Source organism: Hemiscyllium ocellatum, chromosome 21 (assembly GCF_020745735.1).
Source record: "Hemiscyllium ocellatum isolate sHemOce1 chromosome 21, sHemOce1.pat.X.cur, whole genome shotgun sequence".
Taxonomy (NCBI): domain Eukaryota; kingdom Metazoa; phylum Chordata; class Chondrichthyes; order Orectolobiformes; family Hemiscylliidae; genus Hemiscyllium; species Hemiscyllium ocellatum.
The window spans coordinates 46,283,938-46,304,740 of NC_083421.1; the positions used below are offsets into that span (position 1 = coordinate 46,283,938).

General features: G+C 36.2%; 1 protein-coding gene across 4 annotated transcripts in view; it reads right to left on the minus strand.

Annotated features, from left to right (window-relative positions):
* Positions 1-1,081: 1,081 nt before the first annotated feature.
* Positions 1,082-20,803, minus strand: part of mapkap1 (MAPK associated protein 1) — a 332,586-nt gene continuing 312,864 nt past the window's right edge. For 2 of the 4 annotated variants that reach the window (XM_060841423.1, XM_060841421.1), the window contains one exon: positions 1,084-4,535. In XM_060841423.1, coding sequence (XP_060697406.1) covers positions 4,413-4,535 — 123 coding nt within the window. In that variant the 3' untranslated portion in view covers positions 1,084-4,412. Of the gene's footprint in view, positions 4,536-20,803 lie in introns of all 4 variants that reach the window. The other 2 variants (XM_060841424.1, XM_060841422.1) reach the window with 2 other exon arrangements.

Genomic DNA, 20,803 nt, shown 5'->3' on the forward strand with positions numbered 1-20,803 from the left:
TGATTTCATGCATTGGAGGGCCCTGTGAAAGGGTTCAAAATGAAACATTAACAATAAATTGTAATCCCAGAAAAAGAAGGAACTAAAGATTTCTTCAATAAAATTCAAATTAAGATAATTGACAAGGCATAGTGGCCCAGTTAATTGGATTACCGATGAGCTATGCTACCAAGATGTAGGGTACCAATCTTTGCCTATTATTTGTCGCATTATCAACTTCAACTGGTTTACACAATAGCCCAACGACATATCTTCACACTTGAGCTTTTTGGCACATGTATTTTATAGCCTAGTACACTGAAGGGTATTATGCTATGCTGTATAACTCTGATTCTATAAGTGAAAATCTAGTCTGGACTAAGAAACAAATTCAGCTTATACTAATATTCAAACAACCAGTAATACTTAAGTTTCTAAAATATACAGTTTCTAAAATTTGCGGTAGCTTAGATACAATATTTCAAAAGTATTGGAAAATAAGATGTGAAACATGGCTGAAGGCAAGCAATTGGACTGAAATTTCCATCAGTGCTGATAGGAAGCAAAAGTAGGCCATTCTGCCATCTGGACTGTTCCACCAATTATATCATGGTTGATCTGAACATTTAATATGCTAGTCTAACAAAAACTGATGAATTCGGATTTGAAATTTTCCGTTGGCCTATTTAAGGATGTGTATTCAGACTTCCAATATCCTTGAAGATGTGTAGATTATAAGGGTTCTCCTTCCAGTGAGGAAATAGTCTCCTGTTGATATATCTCCTTACTAGTACAACAGCTTTTGTGTGTTGAAACTGAATGGAATGCAAATCCATGTCTCATCTGTCCAATTGCTTTTCTCTTAAATTGACTTCAAATTAAGTGTTGATACAACATTTATCATTAAATAAGCATTAGCATGAAGGAAAACAAGATAAGGCACATAATTGGAAGGTTAGTAAATTAAAGCTTTTATAGTCCTTTAAAACAATGATGTCTTATAAAAACAATTCGCACTGCAAATTTTAAGAAACCATCAATTAACAATGAAATCTTTCTTCGGAAAATCTTAATGATTTTTTTTCCTTTGTATTTAAGTAAAATTGAAATAATATTGACATGTTGTGAAGCACTTTAAGACTGAACATGAAACATGTTGGGGTGTACATGACTGAGGGCAAGTATGGTAGATTATGCTGTAATACTTAAATACCCATAAAGCTAGTCTTAATATTGTAACCATCGTAACAATTATCAATTATTGTTTAGGGACATTACTGCCACTTAGAGAAGGAAATCTGTCATTCTTGCCTGATCTGTCCTAGACACACTGAAATGGTTAACCAACACTGAGATCATCAATTAAAAACAAATAACAAACAATCACCAACATCCCATGCCAGAATATCAAATATTTGAGCTTGACCCATATTGTGCTGCATAATAAAGTATTATTATTAGTTATGATAGTATAGCAGTTATGTAATCTGAGGCTAACCGATTCAGGAAGGAAGGTGAAATTCAGATTGGACCCTTGATCATCCTGGAATTCTGGAGACCTGGCTCTTAGAATGCAAGCTGAAAACCAGAATATATCCAATGGGAGCAGTTTGGAGGCTTGAATGGAGAATCCTATCACTGAATTGAAAGCCCACAATGATGGTCTAACATCTGAATGAGTTTTAAAATGAAGAAATACACGTGACCATAAAACTATCGGATTGTTGTATAAACCAGAGCAGTTGACTGATCTCTTTTAAGGTCTGATGCATCTCTAACCACAATCAAGCCATCTGGCTGCCCTGCTACAAACAGTTCAGAAAGCAGTTGCAAGGCCTCCTTACCATTGAGAATTGCAGTTATGCCCACAACCCAAGAATGAGTATAGTTTGGTAGTGTGAAGACAACAACTATGCCACAGCAGTAGGTCAAGGCTTATTTTGTGGCATTCTGTCATGTTCATTTCATTCAGGAATGGTGACGCCAGCTATGTTGCTGAACCAGCTGTGATTGGCTTTTAAATATATCTCAGACTTCACTATTTGACTTGTTTTTGCATCAGTTGGCATGCATTCATAAAGTCAGGTCTTTAAAAATGTAGCTGAATGGTGTCATACTTATTTTTATTATGTGTATGTTAAACTGCAAACCAAGAAAACATCTTGAAAAGCTCCAGACTAAAAATAACAAGCACAGAAGGAGGATTGACAATGATAAACTAAATCAAAATCAATGAAGTGAGCTTTCAAACAGTGCAGAAGAGTAGAATGTGGACAGGAGGAATTAAAAACCTAGTTTCCAAATTGTGGCGGAAATAGCAAGACACAAATCCAGACCAAATAATAGATAGTGCATAAAGGATCACCCAGTGGGCTGAGCAAGTGTGTAAATGGAGAGGGGATAAGGCCAAAGAAAACTGAAGATAAAAACAAGGAGTTTGAAGTTGTTGAATTAGTGTACAGGGATTCTGCTAGGTTGGTGTCCAAAGAATTTAAGTAGACACAATCTTGAGTAAACAATGTTATGCAGTTTATTTGATGAGTTTCAGTTTGTGAAGGGAAGAACTTGAGGGTCAGCAAGATGGTAGTTGAGATTGTCACCTTCAGAATCAAAGTTTGATTAGCTGTGCTGTTTAGCAAGGTGGTGGAAATTTACCTCAACACCAAACAGGGTTGGGTATCATCCAGTTTAGTCTGAGGAAACTAGAAGCGAATTGAGGGGTTTGGATGCAACGATGTGGATATTTAAGCAGGGACTGAATAGATGGCTCTTCAATCTTGCCCAAATTTAACTTTAAGGAAATATTTCCTCAAGTAAGTGTGAAGCAAGACAAAACCAGTTTTCTCTTTGAGTCATAGTCATACAGCATGGAAATAGGCTCTTCAGTCCAAACATTCCACACTGACCATGTTCCTGAACTAAACTACTCCCAGCTGCCTGCACTTGGCTCATATCCCTCAAAACCTTTCCTATTCACAAAGTTATCCAAGTTTCATTTAAATGTTGTAACTGCATCCACCACCCCCCTCTGGCAGTTCATTTCACACACTAACCACTTGGTGTAAAAAGGTTGTCCATGTCCTTTCTGAATCTTTCTTCTTCACCTTAAAAGAAAATCCCCTAGTTTTAAACTCTCCCCATCCTAGGGAAAAGACCCATGTCATTCACCTAATTCATACTCTTCATGACTTTATAAATCTCAATAAGTTCACCCTTTAACCTCCTATGCTCCAGAAAAAAGTCTGTCTTTCCAATCTGTTTGTATAACTCAAACCCTCCTTTTCCAGCAACATTCTGGTAAATCTTTTCTGAACCCTCTCCAGTTTAATAACATCCTTCCTGTAATAGGGTGACCAGAACTGTACACACTACTCCAGAAGCAGCAATATCCTGACCTTTGACCCTTTAAGTTTTTTAAAATTTAAACAAAGTCATGAAATACTACAGAGATGTGAAAAGTGGTTGAATTTATTAAACTCAGTGGAGATCCACATTGTGCTAGTGGAATTGGCTGACGTGGAAATTATCTTCATTTTATAGAGTGAATTTCCATCCAGATCACCAGAAGTGAAAAATTTCAATTGTCTGAATCAGCAGCAGTTCTGGAAGATCCTTTTAAATACAAAAATCTTCTAAATTTATGGCTTTACTGTGGCATGTTGATATGAATGTTGACAATTTGAAGCCATTTAAAAATTGGTTGATAAAGAATATTCAAACTAAAAATATTATAGCTTTTTGGAAACTGCAGATTTTTATACATTTTGCCAGAAAGAAAAATGTTTTAAACATATTATACATTCTCATTCTGTCCTTAAATGACAGTCTGAAATAATACCAGCTATTTCTTACACAGTGCTTTGTCGTTATATTACAGTTAGCAGGTACAATGCAAGAACATTTACAGATCACAGTAAAAACTAATGTTTATTTCCTTCGCAGGCCATAAAAAATGTATTATTCAGCCATTAAGAAAAAGCTGTTAAACTGTTTGTCCAGTTATTGTTTTTACAAGAATCAAATGAAATTTTAGGGCTTTTGTCCCACATGATTAACTTTCAACTTGATCATGTGACAAGGTATGACACATGTAAAGTCATTTGTCAGACAGTGCAATTCATTGTATCCATATTCCATAGGTGATTATATGTGGGGACCCTCCCATAACTCAAAGCATAGGGAACCAAATCTAGCCACCTTTTCTTTCCTCTGATAGGACTGCTTTGGGAGGGGAGTTGCATCCCAAACAAAAAGCTTCAGATCCTTTCGCTACTAGCGAGAGATCTAATGGTCTCCAAAATTTTATCGGTTTTCTTTGTTCTTTTCTAGGCAGCCTGAAGTAGTACAGCTTCATAGTTTTATCTCCCATCTCAGAAACTGTGGAGATCTTCCTCAGCGACATCATCTGTGGACAGTTTACATTGAGGCTGATGCTACTGTCCTGATTTTTTGTCCTTCTGAAAGCTGAAGCTTGTTCTTCTGCTAAGTTTTCTTTGTTTTTGAGCTTGGTAGTCTGCTCGTGCTGAACTTGCTCTAGATTCCAAAATATAGTTAATCTAAAAACAAACCAAAAGTCAATTATTTCAGCATGTTTGATGGATAAGAGACAAAAATTAATTGACAAACATTTGAAATATTAATTTATTAGAGGTAAAGGTAAAGTCCTTGTAGTCCTGGCAGACCATTAGTGTGCTCTTTCATCAGAGAGAGAAAGAACTGATGGTCACCATGCCTCACTGCAAGGGGAGAGATCGAGAAGGAGTGTCCTTCATGTAACATCAGCCGATAAGGAATTGAACCCACATGTTGGCATCACTCTTCATCACAAACTGGCCGTCCAGCTAATAATACCCCAAAGATAATTCTCAAGCATCTGTAGAATAATCAGGGGTAATACAAGATCTGATATGGGTCCCTCATGAAATCAATTTCAATAATAATAGGACCATCTGATTTTTTTTTGGTAGGTCAAAAAATTGCTCAGTCAGAGGCTGAGCACTCTTGTGATAAATAACAGACTATTCAATCATACATTGGGTCAACTATTAGACCTCAATAAGTTAGTATCACAGATAATCCTAATTGTGCACACAGTTTACCACTGCACTGTTTCTAGAAACCACTTTTAATAACCACATTAGTTTGGTTTTCATTGTTTTGTATATCTATCTATTTCAGACTTTAATGGATAATTTAATGATTTGTAACACTGTGAAATACAATTTAATCACAAAAATCTTACTGGGGTGATAGTTGTCTATTTGATCTTATCCTTCTTTATTATAAATTAATATTTAATTTAGAACACTTTTGGTAGCAAAGAAAATATTTGGAATATGACATTTATCATACAAAGAATGCTACGTTCATAATAAAAAAAAATCCTTGTCAATTAAACCCCAGGATAAATAACATTACTTTGTTTGTATTTCAGCAGAGCTAGAGAACTCGCTGAATACATACTTACATTTTGTTGACAAGTACAAATCAAGTCCTGGTGTGAAAACAGCCAAGTACAGAAAGGTATAATTTCCATTTTCTTGTATAATAAAGAATAATTTACACTTCAGAAAAGCAAGGGCTTCAGAAATCAATTTTGTCAGATGTAACTTAAAACTAAAAATAATTTTGAAAATATTGTTTTCAATTTCATTTTTCAATTGGAAAATGAAACTCACTTTGTTTGAGCTTCTTCCCATTTATATAATAAAATGTCAACATTTTTGGTGGTAAAGCTTCCATTCTAATCAGAGAACAAACCTAAAAAGGTGATGAACAGTGAATAAAGTTGACACAGAAGTCAGTTCTGCATGAAAGACAGTCACATTAGCAAATCGTAAATACTTGTTTTACATGTCTCATAAAATGCTAATTTATTGGCTACGATACTTTGTGATGATAGCTGTGATAATTTTTAATGGAAGGTTAATGTAAAAATCAAAATGCAAAAAGCCCTTTGGCTTAGCATCAGTTGGTTCACTGAAAAGATTTGGCAGCTTAAAACCCGAACAGTTTTATGTACTGCTGGGTCTTCATAGTCATTAAATTTTAAGGCTGATACCTTCAACTGATTTTGAGTATTTATTTCATGGCTAATAAAACCTTAGTCTGGACTAGCTAGAGTGATTGAGATGGTTAGCTTGCTAATGTCTGAGTAAATTGGTCACATCCCAGATGTATCACTTATAAGAATTGCCAGATTATAGGCAAATCAATAAATATGAAAGCAAAAGAGTGCTGTGTAAAACAAGACAAAAAGCTGCTGTACTCAGACAGTCAAGCATTCAGACATGCACAACCAGCCATCTAAAACACCACATGCACCTGGAGGCACTCCGGATTTTCTACAGAGTGCCATTTCTACTAGTCCACTGTGATTTTTGGGATCAGCCCGATTTTAATTGAGGCAAGCTTCTCACTGTATGGCAACCTTTGAACGGCAACATATTGCGAAGCTGTGAAAATCAGAAACCTGTAAGCAGCTTAAAATTCAACAAAGATTAAAGCAAAAGCAGAGTTTGACTGGTAAGCAAGCAATGTTTGAGAGGTTCTATGAGTTCAATTACAAGAGACCAAGTCCCAAATTCTCCAGCTGAAGATGATCATACCTCAGACAGCAGAGGGCTGTTCTGTTTGTACTCAAGCACATCAACCCTGAGAGTACAACAGTAAGCACATGGACAACCAATGCTATCAGCTCATGTGTGGTCAGCACTAACACAAAATTAATTATCTGACTGAGTCTGGCTAAGGTAAGAGGAGTCAATTATACTTTCCTTGATGACACTGCTGCATTTACAGCAAACTTCTTTTCAAGTGTTTGAATTGAATTATTTACAAATAATCCCCATCAGGGGATTCCAGTTTTGATCTGGAAATCTTTGTCCATTGATTCATAATCTATATTTGCCCCCTAAAAGCTCACAGCATAATTTTTAACCATGCATTAGTTATCACCCCCCCCATATGATCTACTCATTGTGTTGAGAGAAAAAAAGCATTTTCTCCCTTTATATTTTTTCAGAAACAGAGCCCATGACAGTCAAGAGAGATTTCAGAACAATGAGAGAAAAGCTAAATAAGGATTCAATGTCTAGCAGGGACTTGCTGCAAGCTTATGATGATAGTCTGGTGCTCTTCTTTCTTACTTTATAATATGTCAGCACCTAAATCTGAAACGTCAGATTGCTTTCCTTCCCAGAAGTGATGTAAATTCTGTTCCTCAAAACATTTCTGAACTTCCTTCAGCTACATCACAGGGAAAATTATATGCTTGAAGGTATGTAATGGGAATGGACGTGAGGGATGATGATACCTTCTGCAGGATTTTTGAAACAGCAGCACATCTGGGAGCAAGAAGAATCTCACTGTGTGACATGGATATGCCAGCAGCTTGTAAAAAATTGTTCTTTGCATCTTTATCAAGTGTTAAATAAGATTCAAGCTAGCTGTAGTAGTATAAAACCAGGCAGAAAGTTCTTGAATGTCGGTGTAGTAATAGAATGCAGCATTACAGATCTCAGCCCCTGCTACCCAGAATCTCAGCAGTCCCCTTTTATAATTTTTTCAGTTCAAGTCCTAGACTGGGACTTGATCCCACAACCTTATGAGACACAGAAAAGAGTGGTACCCACTGAGCGTCAGCTTGTAGTCTTTTTAAAATAATGAACAAATACACTCCGTAAAGGGGTGCAGTAACAAGAAATAACTTTGAAAATAAACCCAACAAATTCAGTTAAATTGTCATTTAGACATGCCAGCCCCTGTAGTGCCCATCAGTCATGGAAGATCTCAAGCAAATCAGTGGACTCTGCCTGTTCCTTCTCTGTGAACACCCAAGTGAGAACATAGCTGTGGAAAATGGGCAGGCAGTTTAGCTGAATGGACCCCAAAGGGCACAACACTGAAAATCACATACTCCTCATTCAATTTGAGTTGGCATTTACCTCATCCAAAAGCTGCTGCTGCAGTGCCTTAAAGCTGGACTATTTAAAGCTTTGGCATCAATGATATACAAACCCATGCCTCCAGAGAGACTAAAATCTCAGTAGCTTAGAGTGTGCAACCAAGTTACTATGCCAATTTGCCCCCTTATACAAAATGTATTTTTAAGCAACCACTCTTGACATGCTACAATATTGAATGCTGAAGTTGAGTGATTAAAGGAAGAGAAAGAGATGGTCCTTTGCTTTTCAAACATTTTCAAACTACTGGACTTAGTTCTTACAGTATACAGGAGAAGATATCAGCTTTTTTGGTGAATATCTAGTACATGACTAAGATTTATTCTATTCCTAAGGTTCAAAATAGTATACCAATTGGCAGCAAGGATAATAAGATATATAAAAAAAGTAAATTTATAATTCAAGAACATAATGGAGTTGTTTTAATTAGAACTCATTAAAGATGGCAGAACTAATGATGTGACCTAATTGAAACATGTGGGTGCTCCTGGATGTTTGTTTAGTTTAGTGAAAACATCTGCAGTAAGTGTTTGAAGTTTGAGCAATTTCAGCTCAGAGTTTATGACTGATGATGGCTGAACTCAGACATTGTGCTGCATCAGGGAAAAAGAAAGTTACCTGGATTCTTTGTACCAGAATGTAGATGCACCTTTTAGGAAAGGGACCTCTAATTCTATCTATCTTTGTTCTGTCACAGAAATGTCTGACTGCTCGGGAGGCATGTAAAAAGCCCAACAGGTAGAAACTTTAATCTTCGTAATTGAGCAACAGGACTGAGATTATTTCAGCTTGGTAGAGAGTTGAGGCTTATAGGATGCATGGATCAATTGACCATGGTACAGGAATGCCATTCCAGAACAATCAAGGAATGCAGCAGAAAGGGGAACGATAACTAAATACAATAGTAAGGACAGTAAAGTCTGTGTTGCTTGCCTGGTGTGTAATGGTTTGGGACATTTAGTCAGGGCCAGAGAAGAACTTGCAGTCAGAGGGGGAAAATCCAGTCATCATGGTCCAAATAGACACGAGCAAAAAAGGCAGGAAAGGAGGTGCTTCTGCATAGTCAGTACAAAGATCTGGGTGCCAAATTAAACAGAGGTTACAGTCTCTGGGTTATTACCAGAGTCACATGCAAACTGAAACCAGGCAAAGTGAATTAGATGAATGTGGGGCTAAAACATTGATGTGGCCCAAATAGGTTCCGGTTCCTGTGGACTGGCAGCAGTACTGGGGAAACAGATTCCTAATAATGGGACAATCTCCACCTGAACTACAGTTGTCTGATGTTCTTTTGAACTTCATAACGTGCAAACAGACACAATTTAAAACTAAATAGTAGGGGTATGAGATCAAATAGGTGTGGGTGTGGTAATGTGAAGAATGGACAGAAGGCAAAAGAGAAAGGTCTTAATATAGGAAATCGTAAACAGACCAATTCAGGAAACACAAATCCTAAGAGTACATCAATCGATAAGACTGGAAGTTACCAAAAAAAATACAAGTCCTCGTCACTGAATGCATGTAGCATTTTAATCAAAACATGAACTGAGACTGCAACACAAATATGATCTGGTAGCCAGTACAAAGACATGGTTGGGACCTGAATATTGAAGGGTACAGGACATTTACGAAAGACAGGAAGCTAGGTAAATTAATTGAGGAAGACCACCCAAATTCAGTGAACCAGCAATGTGGAAACAGTTTGGGTAGAGATGAGAAATGTAAAAGGCAAGTCGTCACTTGTGGGAGTGGTGTACACAGACCATCTTAATGACAAATCACACAGGAGGGTGGAGCATAAAAGAATAAATAATGTTAATTTCTCAGAAGGTATGGTGATAATCTTGGGAGATTTTAATCTATAAATGGACAAGTCAAGTCAGACAGGTTAAGGTATGATGATTTCATAGATCTTTTCAGGATACTTTCTTAGAGCATTTTCAGGATCCAATCTAGATCTGGCCAGAATCAAGCTATGCTAGACCTGTTACTGTGTAACAAGATAAGATTTATTCCTGATCTCAGAATCAAGGTGACCTTAGATACCAAAAACAGTATTGGAGGGAGTAAGGTGTAGGTTCTTAAAAACGTAAACATTGGCATGAAAGCAGGGCTGCGTAAAGTCACTTGGCAAACTAGGTTACAACATAGGCCAAATCATTGCAGTAGCACACATTTAAGGGAATATTTCCAATTTCGTAAAGAGTAAGAACTTTTTCAGATACCAGACCCCACCCCCAGTAGAAAAGTTAAAGGTTGCATCAAAATCAAAGATAAAAAAACCTAATTGTGCAAATACAAGTAACAGGTCAGAAGACTGGATAAAATGTTAAAAACAAACAGCAACGACTGTCTTAAAAATATAAAGGGGAAAAATACAGGACAAGAGAAAACTATCTAGAAATAAGGATAGATAGAAAGAATTTCAACAAATACTTTTAAAAAAGTTAAAGTGAGCATTGGTCATATAAAAAATGCCTTGAAATAATAATGGGATATCAGGTGATGGTAGATGTGTTAAATCAATACTTTACACTTCACTGTAGAGGATATAAGTAACATTCTGAAGCAACTATAAATCAGGAAAAGGAGGCAATGGAGGAACTCAGAAAATCTACAATCACCAGGGAAGTGGTATTGAGTAAACGGATGGATTTGCAGGATAACAATGCCAGGGTCGCAATGAATTTCACTCTAGGGTCTTAAAGAATTAGCTAGTGAGATATTTTGATTTTGATTTTGCAAACTCCCTAGATTTATGGAAGATCCCTTGGATTCACACACATTAAATTCAAATAATTTATGTCTCTTTGGGATAGAACGACTTCGGATCTCAACATCAACAGATTTCTTTTTAAGGATTTACTACAAATCCTGCAGTTTCTGTAATTTTGAGTGACATAACAGATTTATGATAGAGGGGTTGGGACACTTAATATTGTTTCTTGCCTACTGAAAAAAGGTACAATTCATTAAGCTATGAAAAATGTATACTGTAGTATTTAGTCTACAACTACATAACTGAACATTGCCATTACTGTACAATTTTGTGATAGTGCTGAAGTAATACAGCAGATGTTTCCTTGGCCAACTGTTTATCACTGGTAGAAAACCTACAAGCATCTGACAATCTTCATTATCATATTGCCATTCAGAACTCTGCAGAATTCTAAAATATATTTTTGAATGCAGTTAACCTATACCTGAGGTGACCCCTGCTCCACATCATCTTGAGGGCAGTTCTTTATGTGATGACACACCTCTACGCATAGTGCTTTGCAGACCAGTGAACAGAATAAATGACATTTTAAAAACATGAGTTCATGGTTGGATACACAGCTACAAAAATATATTTGGTTCTTAATGATTCTATTATTCCAAAGGTGAGTGAAACAACTATTAAAAATATAGAAAAACACAATTAAAATCAATTTTACCTACAACAGCATTGATCTTGAAGTGTAGGTGCTTTTCCAAACTTATGGTTCCACTTAAATACCTTTAAAACAGTCATTTTTCTTGTCTCCTCCCTCTCAATGCCAGTCCAATTATATTAATGGATTTGAAGCTTTCTGGATGTTCATCGTGTGTTTCAGGTTTTTGGAGATATTTGATCTTACATACATTTCTTTATTGTTTTGATTCTGTTATTTTTTACATATTCATGCAGATAGTGGCTTGGATTATGCTAATTTTTATAAAGAAAATATTTCCACTATATATTACACCAATGTTCATAATGACATATACATTCAAAATACGAATAGTTGGATTTATGCACAAAGAACCTCCAAATGCATCACAATTCTATTTGCAATTTCTGAACCCGCAAATTGAATCAGATGAGTTTGTAAAAAAAAAAGCTAGAACTATGCTGTCTTGAATCTATGTAGCACTTGTATAATACAATTTGGAAAATACAGGTTAATCTAAATTCACTGACTCCCTTTCCCCACGAACTAATCAGGCAATTCATAGGTTTGGTTAAGATTAGATTAGATTCCCTACAGTACAGAAACAGACCATTTGGCCCAACAAGTCCACACTGCCCCTCCAAAGAGTAACCCACCCAGTCCCATTCCCATAGCCTACATTTACCCCTGACTAATGCAACTAACACCATAGCATGGCCAATTCACCTGACCTGGACATCTTTTGGATTATGGGAGAAAACCGGAGCACCCGGAGGAAACTCACGCAGCCACTGGGAGAATGTGCAAACTTCACGCTGTCGCCCGAGATGGGATTCAGACCTGGGTCCGTGACGTTGTGAGGCAGCAGTGCTAACCACTGAGCCACCGTGCCGTCCATCTTATATTAGAGTATAAGATTCACTGTGCTACATTTGGATGAGAATTTGAGGATTTGTATAAGATTCCAAACAATCTTAATGCCGAGAATATTATTTTTTGGCATCAACATAAAATTGACTAGTGGACTGAAAACAAACCTAGCTTTTAAACAAAACAGCTTTGAAACCATATCATAATTAAAGAAAACATTATGAATTTGAAATAGTCCAAAATTAAGTTGGTAATATATAACTCTTGACTGTGTACAGGAACATGGCATGACAGGTGAGAAATTCCTCTCAGCAATTATTGCTTCTTAGCAGGTTGCCTGGAGGTGACACCAGTATGAGGTGTCTCCCTAAGCCATGGTGTGAAAATCTAAGAAACAGTATCCTTATGTAATGCATTTCTTTGTACAAACATTCTAATTGAAGAAGGTTCAACTAGAGGCCCAAAGGAAGATATGAAAGATTTTTTATGTATATTCACACAATAAGGCATATTTTAAATTCTGAATTAAACAAAATTCAGTACTGTCTACACAATCTTATTGGAGCAAACTTATCTAATTTTCATAGTTTAGAAGTATGAATTAATAGGCAACTTCACTTGCACAACACAAGTATTGTAACTAACAAAACAAAATCTCTGAATAACTTATAGTTATCCTTCATCTAAATTCCCTTTATTGTTTCTAGATTAGGTTCAGTGAATACTCCTGTTCCTGTTGTTTTTTTTCCCCTAGAGTGCATAAGCATTAAAGCTGTGTGCTTCTGGCATCAAAATTTCTGCATGTGATTGCTGCTCTACATCAATAACCAAACGCAGTTTGGATAGGCAAAGTGTTTGCAGGGGTGTTTTTTGAATGAAGTGTAGAAAGTGTGGGATGTGAAGAAGTGCAGTGCAGTACATAGAAAATGGGAACCATTAAAATGTCAGTTAGATTAGGATGGCAAAGGTGGTTAGATACGCAACAGTTTACTGGGAATAAGAGTCAAGGGAACAGAAGAGGTGGATCTCAAACATTAGATGAGTTAGGTAAGGCCTCCAAGTCAGAGAAGTAACCTTCCACCACCGCCCTCTATTTCCTACCTTCGAGCTAATTTTGTATCCAAAGAGCTAGTTCTCCCTGTACTGCATGTGATCCAACCTTGCTAACCAGTCCAAATGCAGAAAGCCTTACTGAAGTCCATAAAGAGCACATCCAACACTCTGACTTCATCAATTTTCTTTGTCACTTCTTCAAAAAACTCAAGCAAATTAGTGAGACATGATTTCCCATGCACAAAGCCATGCTGACTGCCCCTAACTAGTCCTTGCCTTTCCAAATATATGCAAGTCCTGCTCCCTCAGAATTCCCTCAAACAACTTACCCACCACCAATATCCGGCTCACCAGTCTATAGTTCCCTGGCTTTTCCATATCACCTTTCTTACATAGTGGCACCACGTTAGCCAACCTCCAGTCTCCCAGCAACTCATGTGTGACTATCAATTATACAAATATCTCAGCAATCAGCCTAGCTTCTCACAAAGTTCTAGGGTACACGTGATCTGGTCCCTGGGATTTATATAGCTTTATGTGTTTTAAGACGTCCAGTGCCTCTTCTTCTGTAATATGCACACTTTTCAAGATATCACTATTTGTTTCCCCAAGTTCTGTAGCTTCCATATCCTTCTCTGCAATAAACGCTGATGCAAAATACTCGTTTAGCGTCTCAGCCATCTCTTGTGGCTCCATACATAGGCAACCTTGCTGATCTTTAAGGGGCCCTATTCTCTCCCGAGTTATTCTTTTGTCCTTAACATATTTGTAGAATCCTTTTGGATTCTCCTTAACCCAATTTGCCAAAGTTATCTCATGCCCCCTTTTTGCCCTCCTGATTTCTTTCATGTATACTCCAACTGTTGCAATACTCTTCTAGTTGTGGTCAGAGAGTGGGGCCTCAAGAGTATTAGATGTGGTCTATTTGAATCTAATCAATAGCTAATTTACCAGACATACATAATTAGTGCCTTTTGATCTTAAAGTAATTTATCAACAACACAAACATAAGAAACAAGAATAAGAGTGGACCACATAGTTTCATAAGCCAAATCAGCAATTCAACGGAATTCGTGTTTTTTCTCTTCATGATCATCTTTAATTCTTCGAAAGATCAAAAATCTCTCAGCTTTGAATATACTCAATGATGGAGAGTACCCAATTCTCTGAGTAGAGGATTCAAAAGATTCACAACCTACTGAATTGATACATTTCTCCTCTTGACAATCCTTAATGATGGTTCCTTTTCTCTGAGGTTGTGTGCCAGTGCTTTAGACTCCTAAGCCAGAGGAAATAACCTCAATGTCTAACCTGCCAAGCCTGTTCAGAATAGTGCATGAGAACTAATGGGATCACTTTGGATTCTCTAAACCCCAACAGGTCTAGGTTAAATTTACTGAGCCTTTTATCACAGAGCAATCTTCTAAATTCAGAGATCAATCTAGTGAACTTACACTGTAATGTCACCAAGGTAAGTATATCCTTTCTGAGACATGGAAACCAAAATGGCACTCAGGAAGTGAGACTGGACTGAAGACCTATGCAACTTTAGTAAGATTTCCTTACTCTTGTTCTCCACGCCATCTACAATAAAGACTAAATATTATATGAAACAGAAAACAGAAATTGCTCAAGAAACTCAGCAGATCTGGCAGCATCCGTGGAAAGAAAGCAGAGCTAACTTTTCAAGTCCAGTGACACTTCTTCAGACCACCATATATTACGTCTTCCTTTTTGCTTGCTGTACCTACATACTAACATCTCATGTTCCTTACTCCTAAGCCACTCTGAACATCAACAGTTAAAGGCTATCAGAATATTAAAAAAAAATCAAGCTTTTCTATTCTTGTAACCAAAGTGAATATCCTCATATTCCCTCACACTTCATCTGTCACTCTATTGCCTAATCACATGTCTTTCCATCTGCAGCCTGTGTCCTCTTCACACTTATATTCCAATTTAACTTTGCATTGTCAGCAAACTTTGATACATTACTCCAGTCTCAATGTTTAAGCCATCAGTAAAGATTCCAAATAGCAGAGTCACAGAACACAGCCTTGCAGCACTTCACAAGTTTACAGCTGGCAACTTGAAAATGCTCCATCTACTTGTACTCACTGTTTCTTAAACTAATCTACTATGCATGTTTCTATAGTATCCTGGATACTATAGCTCTTATTTCACATAATAGCCTTTACATTAGTCTTATTTAATGCCTTTTGGAAATCTTTTGGAAATAAATTAGCAATTTATTAGTGCTCTTTTACCCTACTAGCAAAATCCTTAATAAACTCAAATAAAATTGTAGCGTGTTTTTGTTTTCATAACACCACATAGAAAATTACAATCTGATCAGAGAGTCAAAAAGCATCAAGGCTTCTTTATTAATAGATTCCATCATTTTCCCAATGAGTAACATCAGGTTAACTGGTCTAGTGTTTCTAGCTTTCTCTCTTCTTTCTTTTCTGAATAACAATGTTATATTTACTAACTTCCAATCTGCTGGGACTATTCTGAAATGTATAAATATTTGGAAAATCACAACCAATCTATCCACTATCTTTGCAGTTACTTTTAGAATGTTAGGGTGTAGATAATCGAGAGTTAGGCGTTTGTCAGCTTTTAGTCCTTTAAGTTCCTCTAAGGTTCTTTTTCAGCTGATATTAATTATTTTAAATTCCTCACTTATTTGCATCTTGGTTAGTTTTTATTTCTGATATGTAATTTTGACTTTTGTTGTGAAAACAGACAAAATATTTGTTCAATATCTCTGCTATTTCATGATAATTTATACCATCTTTACCTCTAAGGAGCTGTTTCTTTACATATTTTTCTATATATCTGTAAAAGCTCTTACAGTTTATCTTTTTAAAAACCTGGCTACATTACTCTCATATTCTCATACGTGGTACCAATGAATGTCCTATTCAGTATATTTCTCCACAGACCAGTAAAATACAGATCAGCATCACCATCCCTAATCACAGAGTTTCCAATTGGATTAACACCACTGAGCACTGGTGAGAGGCAGAGATGTGTATTTTCTCTCATGAGAGACAGGGGAGAGAAAATAAATGTCACCTCGGGCATTTTCTTCTGCCTGTTTGTGGCCTGTTTCTGTAAGATATTGATGGAAGGTCAAATAATCAGATCACCACTCAACATCTTGTTCAGAGCTGCTGCAGTGCAAGGGCATCCAAGAAAGGAAAGCAAAAACAGATTAAAAAAAAAAGCAAGTTTCACCCTCAAAGCAAGACAATTGAATTCTTGTAATAAGATCAGCAAAGACTCTTTTAGGGAAACTTGTTTATTACAGAGCTGCACATAGAGCAGCAAGACAAGATTGTGTACTTCCAATTCCCTGCACGATAATTAACTGTTCTCAGGAGGACTGTCTTGGGAGATTCTGAGCTTAGGTAAGGTGCATCCCATGAAGAAAATAAAAATAAGAGGCAAAGAATGTCAAGCTGTACAGCACCAATAAAAATCAGTTAAGCAACAATTAGATTTAAGAATTTTTAAAAAAAAATTACATATTCTTTAAAAGAATTCCACATATTGGTTGCATAGGGTGAATGCAACAAAAATATACATTGTGCACCCAATGAATTACTCATCTCAGGTATGTCTTCAGGTTGACTGTAAGCCAGGTATGTTTCCTCAAATTATAAGTAAATAGAAAACTAAGCAGCAAGCACAGTTTTAAACTGTTGTATGTTGTGTGAAGAAGCCACCTTTGCACATTTCTACTTTGTGTAGCTAAATTCTTTCTTGTCAAAGGTCAGAGTGATTCATACCTAAGAAAGTTTGATTGCAGGAAATATTGTGAACTAGCTCTAAATTCCAATGTATGGGTCCTAACCAGTACAGAAATTATTAGACAACTAGAGAGAAATATAGACGGTATATAAGCATATAGTATGCAAGAAAGTTGGAGTAGGTACAACAGTTGGTTCAGATTTTAAGGATTAAAGAAAATATATTGATTGTAAGCGGAATTCAGAAGTGCACAGGCGTAACAGGAACATGAGCCATTTAGCTGCAGAAAGACAATCACGATAATGTATGTAAAAGTTTAACTAAAGCAAAATTTTCAATTCTAAATGTATGGGAAGACATTGTCTAGCGTTATTATCACTAGACAATTAATTCAGAGACCTGGTTCGAATCCCACCATGGTAGATGAACAAGTTTGAACTCAATAAAAGTCTGAAATTAAGAGACCAACGATGACCTGAAATCATTGCTGGTTGTCAGGTAAAATCCATCTGGATCATGAATATTCTTGAGGGAAGAAAACTGCTGCTCTTACCTGGTCTGGCCTACATGTGCCTCCAGCCCCATAGCAATATAGCTGACTCCTAACCATCCTTTGGGCAATTAGAGATAACCAGTGATGCCCACATCCCATGAAAGAAAATTGAAAAAAATATTTCAGAGATATAATTGTTGTAAAGGGGAACTTGTTTGCATTTTCAAGAGACACAGTTACTGGAAATCAGCACAGGAGCCCGATTAGCCTTACAATGGAAAACACATCTAACTGGTATAGCCATCCCACTGTCGTGGACTATTTATGGTCAGGTGGCAAATAGTATACGGAAAGGTTTACAAGAATGTAAAGATATCTTTTTCATTGAAGTGTGTGTGTGTGTGTGTGTGTGTGTGTGTGTGTGTGTGTGTGTGTGTGTGTGTGTCTCTGTCAAGCTAAATCCATGTTACACATACTGGTAGAGTAAAGCTTTTGTTTTGTTAGACCCTTAACTATCTTTATGTCAATGTTACTTGAAACACTACATCATCACAAATCTCTTTCCATTATTTCTCTTTCCTGACCTAGTTAACAAACTTTATTACCACCGACTCTGTCTGCTAAATATGCACCATTTTAAACCATGGCATCATACTGCTTGGAGGACCTTAAAAAAAAACATACTCACCAACCAGCTAATTGGCAAATGAAAACACTGGCAAGAGTTTATGCCCATGGAAAATGCTCATAATCTAGGAACTGAGTTACATGGTGACAGCCAACTTAATATTAAATTTGCCTTGGGACTGAAGCAATAAACCATGAAAATCAGTATTTTTCTGTGTTAAGCTAGCTTATCTTGCGAGGGTAGCAGCAAAAGCATTAGAATTGACCTCAACATCCCAGCTTATGAAGCAAAAGTAAATTGGGTCAGGGTTCCTATTTATGATTAGTACTCAGTGACCTATCTGGAAATCTATGCACATGGACACTAGATAAAAACAGATGCTCAGCTGTTAAAGTCTTTGTTGTCAGATAGTTAGCTATCACTGCATATGAATTACATTGGAAGAATGGTCACTAAGATGACAGTGCCCCATGGGTGCAATATCATACTTTAGTAACTAGTTCATAAAGAATGAGAATGCAATAAAATTAATAGAATAAAATGAAAAAAATCGTTAAGGTCCATCTTGAAATTCTTATTCCATTTGTGAAAAGGATCCATGTGAAAAGAAGGAAAAGTTTCTATACCATTAGTTTTGATTAAAAAAATCTTGTAGAATTCAATTATTCCCCACTGTGGAAAACAAAGGATTGAGGTGCTATGACCTAAAGCCCATTATAGTGGAAGCAGGCAGGAATTGATCCAGGTCTCAACCCCTTTTTGGGCTCTGCACAAACTAAATAGTTATCCAAAATTATAATGGCAGATTTAAAAATTTACTCATAAATCTTTTCCAGACTGAAACTGCACCAAACAATAATTTATAAAGCTTCAAATTATAAGTTCCCAGTCCAGTTCCTTAAATTAATTCACATACTTCCTTAATGTCTGCGCTAGATGACAAATTTTCCCGACTAGGATGTGATCTACTAATCTGATAAGATATCAATTAAATATTGCTATTTTGTATGGTTTTGATTTCAAAGCCAAAAATCTACACTTAAAACACCCCCCTAATTAAATCTAAACTTGCTTCAACATACTTGAAGATAAGTGACATCTCAATAGATTTATACTAACTTTAGGTCAATGAAACTGTATTACGTTATATTATTTACATAAATCTTTGAGTGTCCCTTGATTACAACAATTAAGACTATAAATACTTCTAACTCTAGCTGCCTACACTAATATTAATTTTGACCTTTCAGGTAATCCTTTAATCCCTTGCGATGTTTATGCATCTCATTTTCACTGAAGGCTATATTTAGCTATTGTTGAGGCAGCTGAACTAAAAACAAGAATTTATTAATGGAACATGTTTCAATTTCATTAAAAGTTTGCAACAGTATTCTCACTGTTACTGTTGACTTTATATTGATGCTATCTACTATAATGGCAGTTCATCAAGATAATATTCATTGAAGAGTTAAAAGCGGAAACCCAGCAGGCATGAAAATGCTATGATCATATGCACAATGGTTCAATTTCACAATATTGGGAAGTGTTTTAAAAAGTGGCAAACTTTGACAGAACTTCAGTAAAATGGCAGGATTTCTTCGTGTAAAGGGAATTCAAGAGCTTACTCTACAACATACCAAAGAGAACTGATCAAACAGACAGATCACCTGTTAGAATTTCCTCCTAAAACACTCTTCAAACTTATTTGAGCTTAAAGAATTAGATGCACAAAACGTACTCATTATCTCTCGTTCTCTCTTTTGAGATTCATATATTTTTGTCATTAAGATGAAACACCATTCAACTTAAATGCAATTTGAATTAAATACAACATCTGTTTCAATGTTAATGTTTTTACACAGAAGATTTTTGTTTTGATAAGTTAAAGCACTCTGCTGAAGCACTGTATCATTTACATTTTAATTGTAATTGTGATGCTTAACAGAATCTGTAAAATGTTGTCTAAAAACCAAACATATAAACTGTGTGTGCACATAAAAACAGAGTGTGCAGAAAAGAAAATATAACAAAAAATCAAAATCATCATAATTATTTTGGTTAGCCTGAATACTTTTGATCCATTAACAATATCAGGATGTTTCACTGTTTGGAAATACAAGTTGCCTTTCCAAAAAAAGTGAAAACACATCTCATCAATTCTCAGATGACCAGGACCATTATGTGAAAAGGAATATTGGGTTTTCCTTACTGCCAAGCTACTTTGGCATCTGTTAAAACTGTTTAGCAGTGTCAACATGTACATCTTACCTGACACGTAACACTGGGGAAAAAGAAAAACAACTCTTGATTTTAATCACTATTATAATTTACATAACTTATTTTATGTTGTGGTGAATGAGGCAATCTAAAGTACCCAGGAAGCTTGTACAAATCTGTTGCTACAATTTTATCTTTCTGCCCATAGGGGTTTAACAAAAGAAATACTGTCATCTTTCCCCTGTTTTGAAAATTTACTAAGGGTTTTGATATTAGGATGCAAGATCTTTGCTCACATGTCCCATAGAGTTAAGCCTACTTAAAATTCTTACTTTTAGCTAGGGTCTGGAGATTGACACCACTGTTTAACTATAAATATGGGAGAGTGTTGTACTTTGCAAACACAGTGCAGCATAACTGCCAGCAT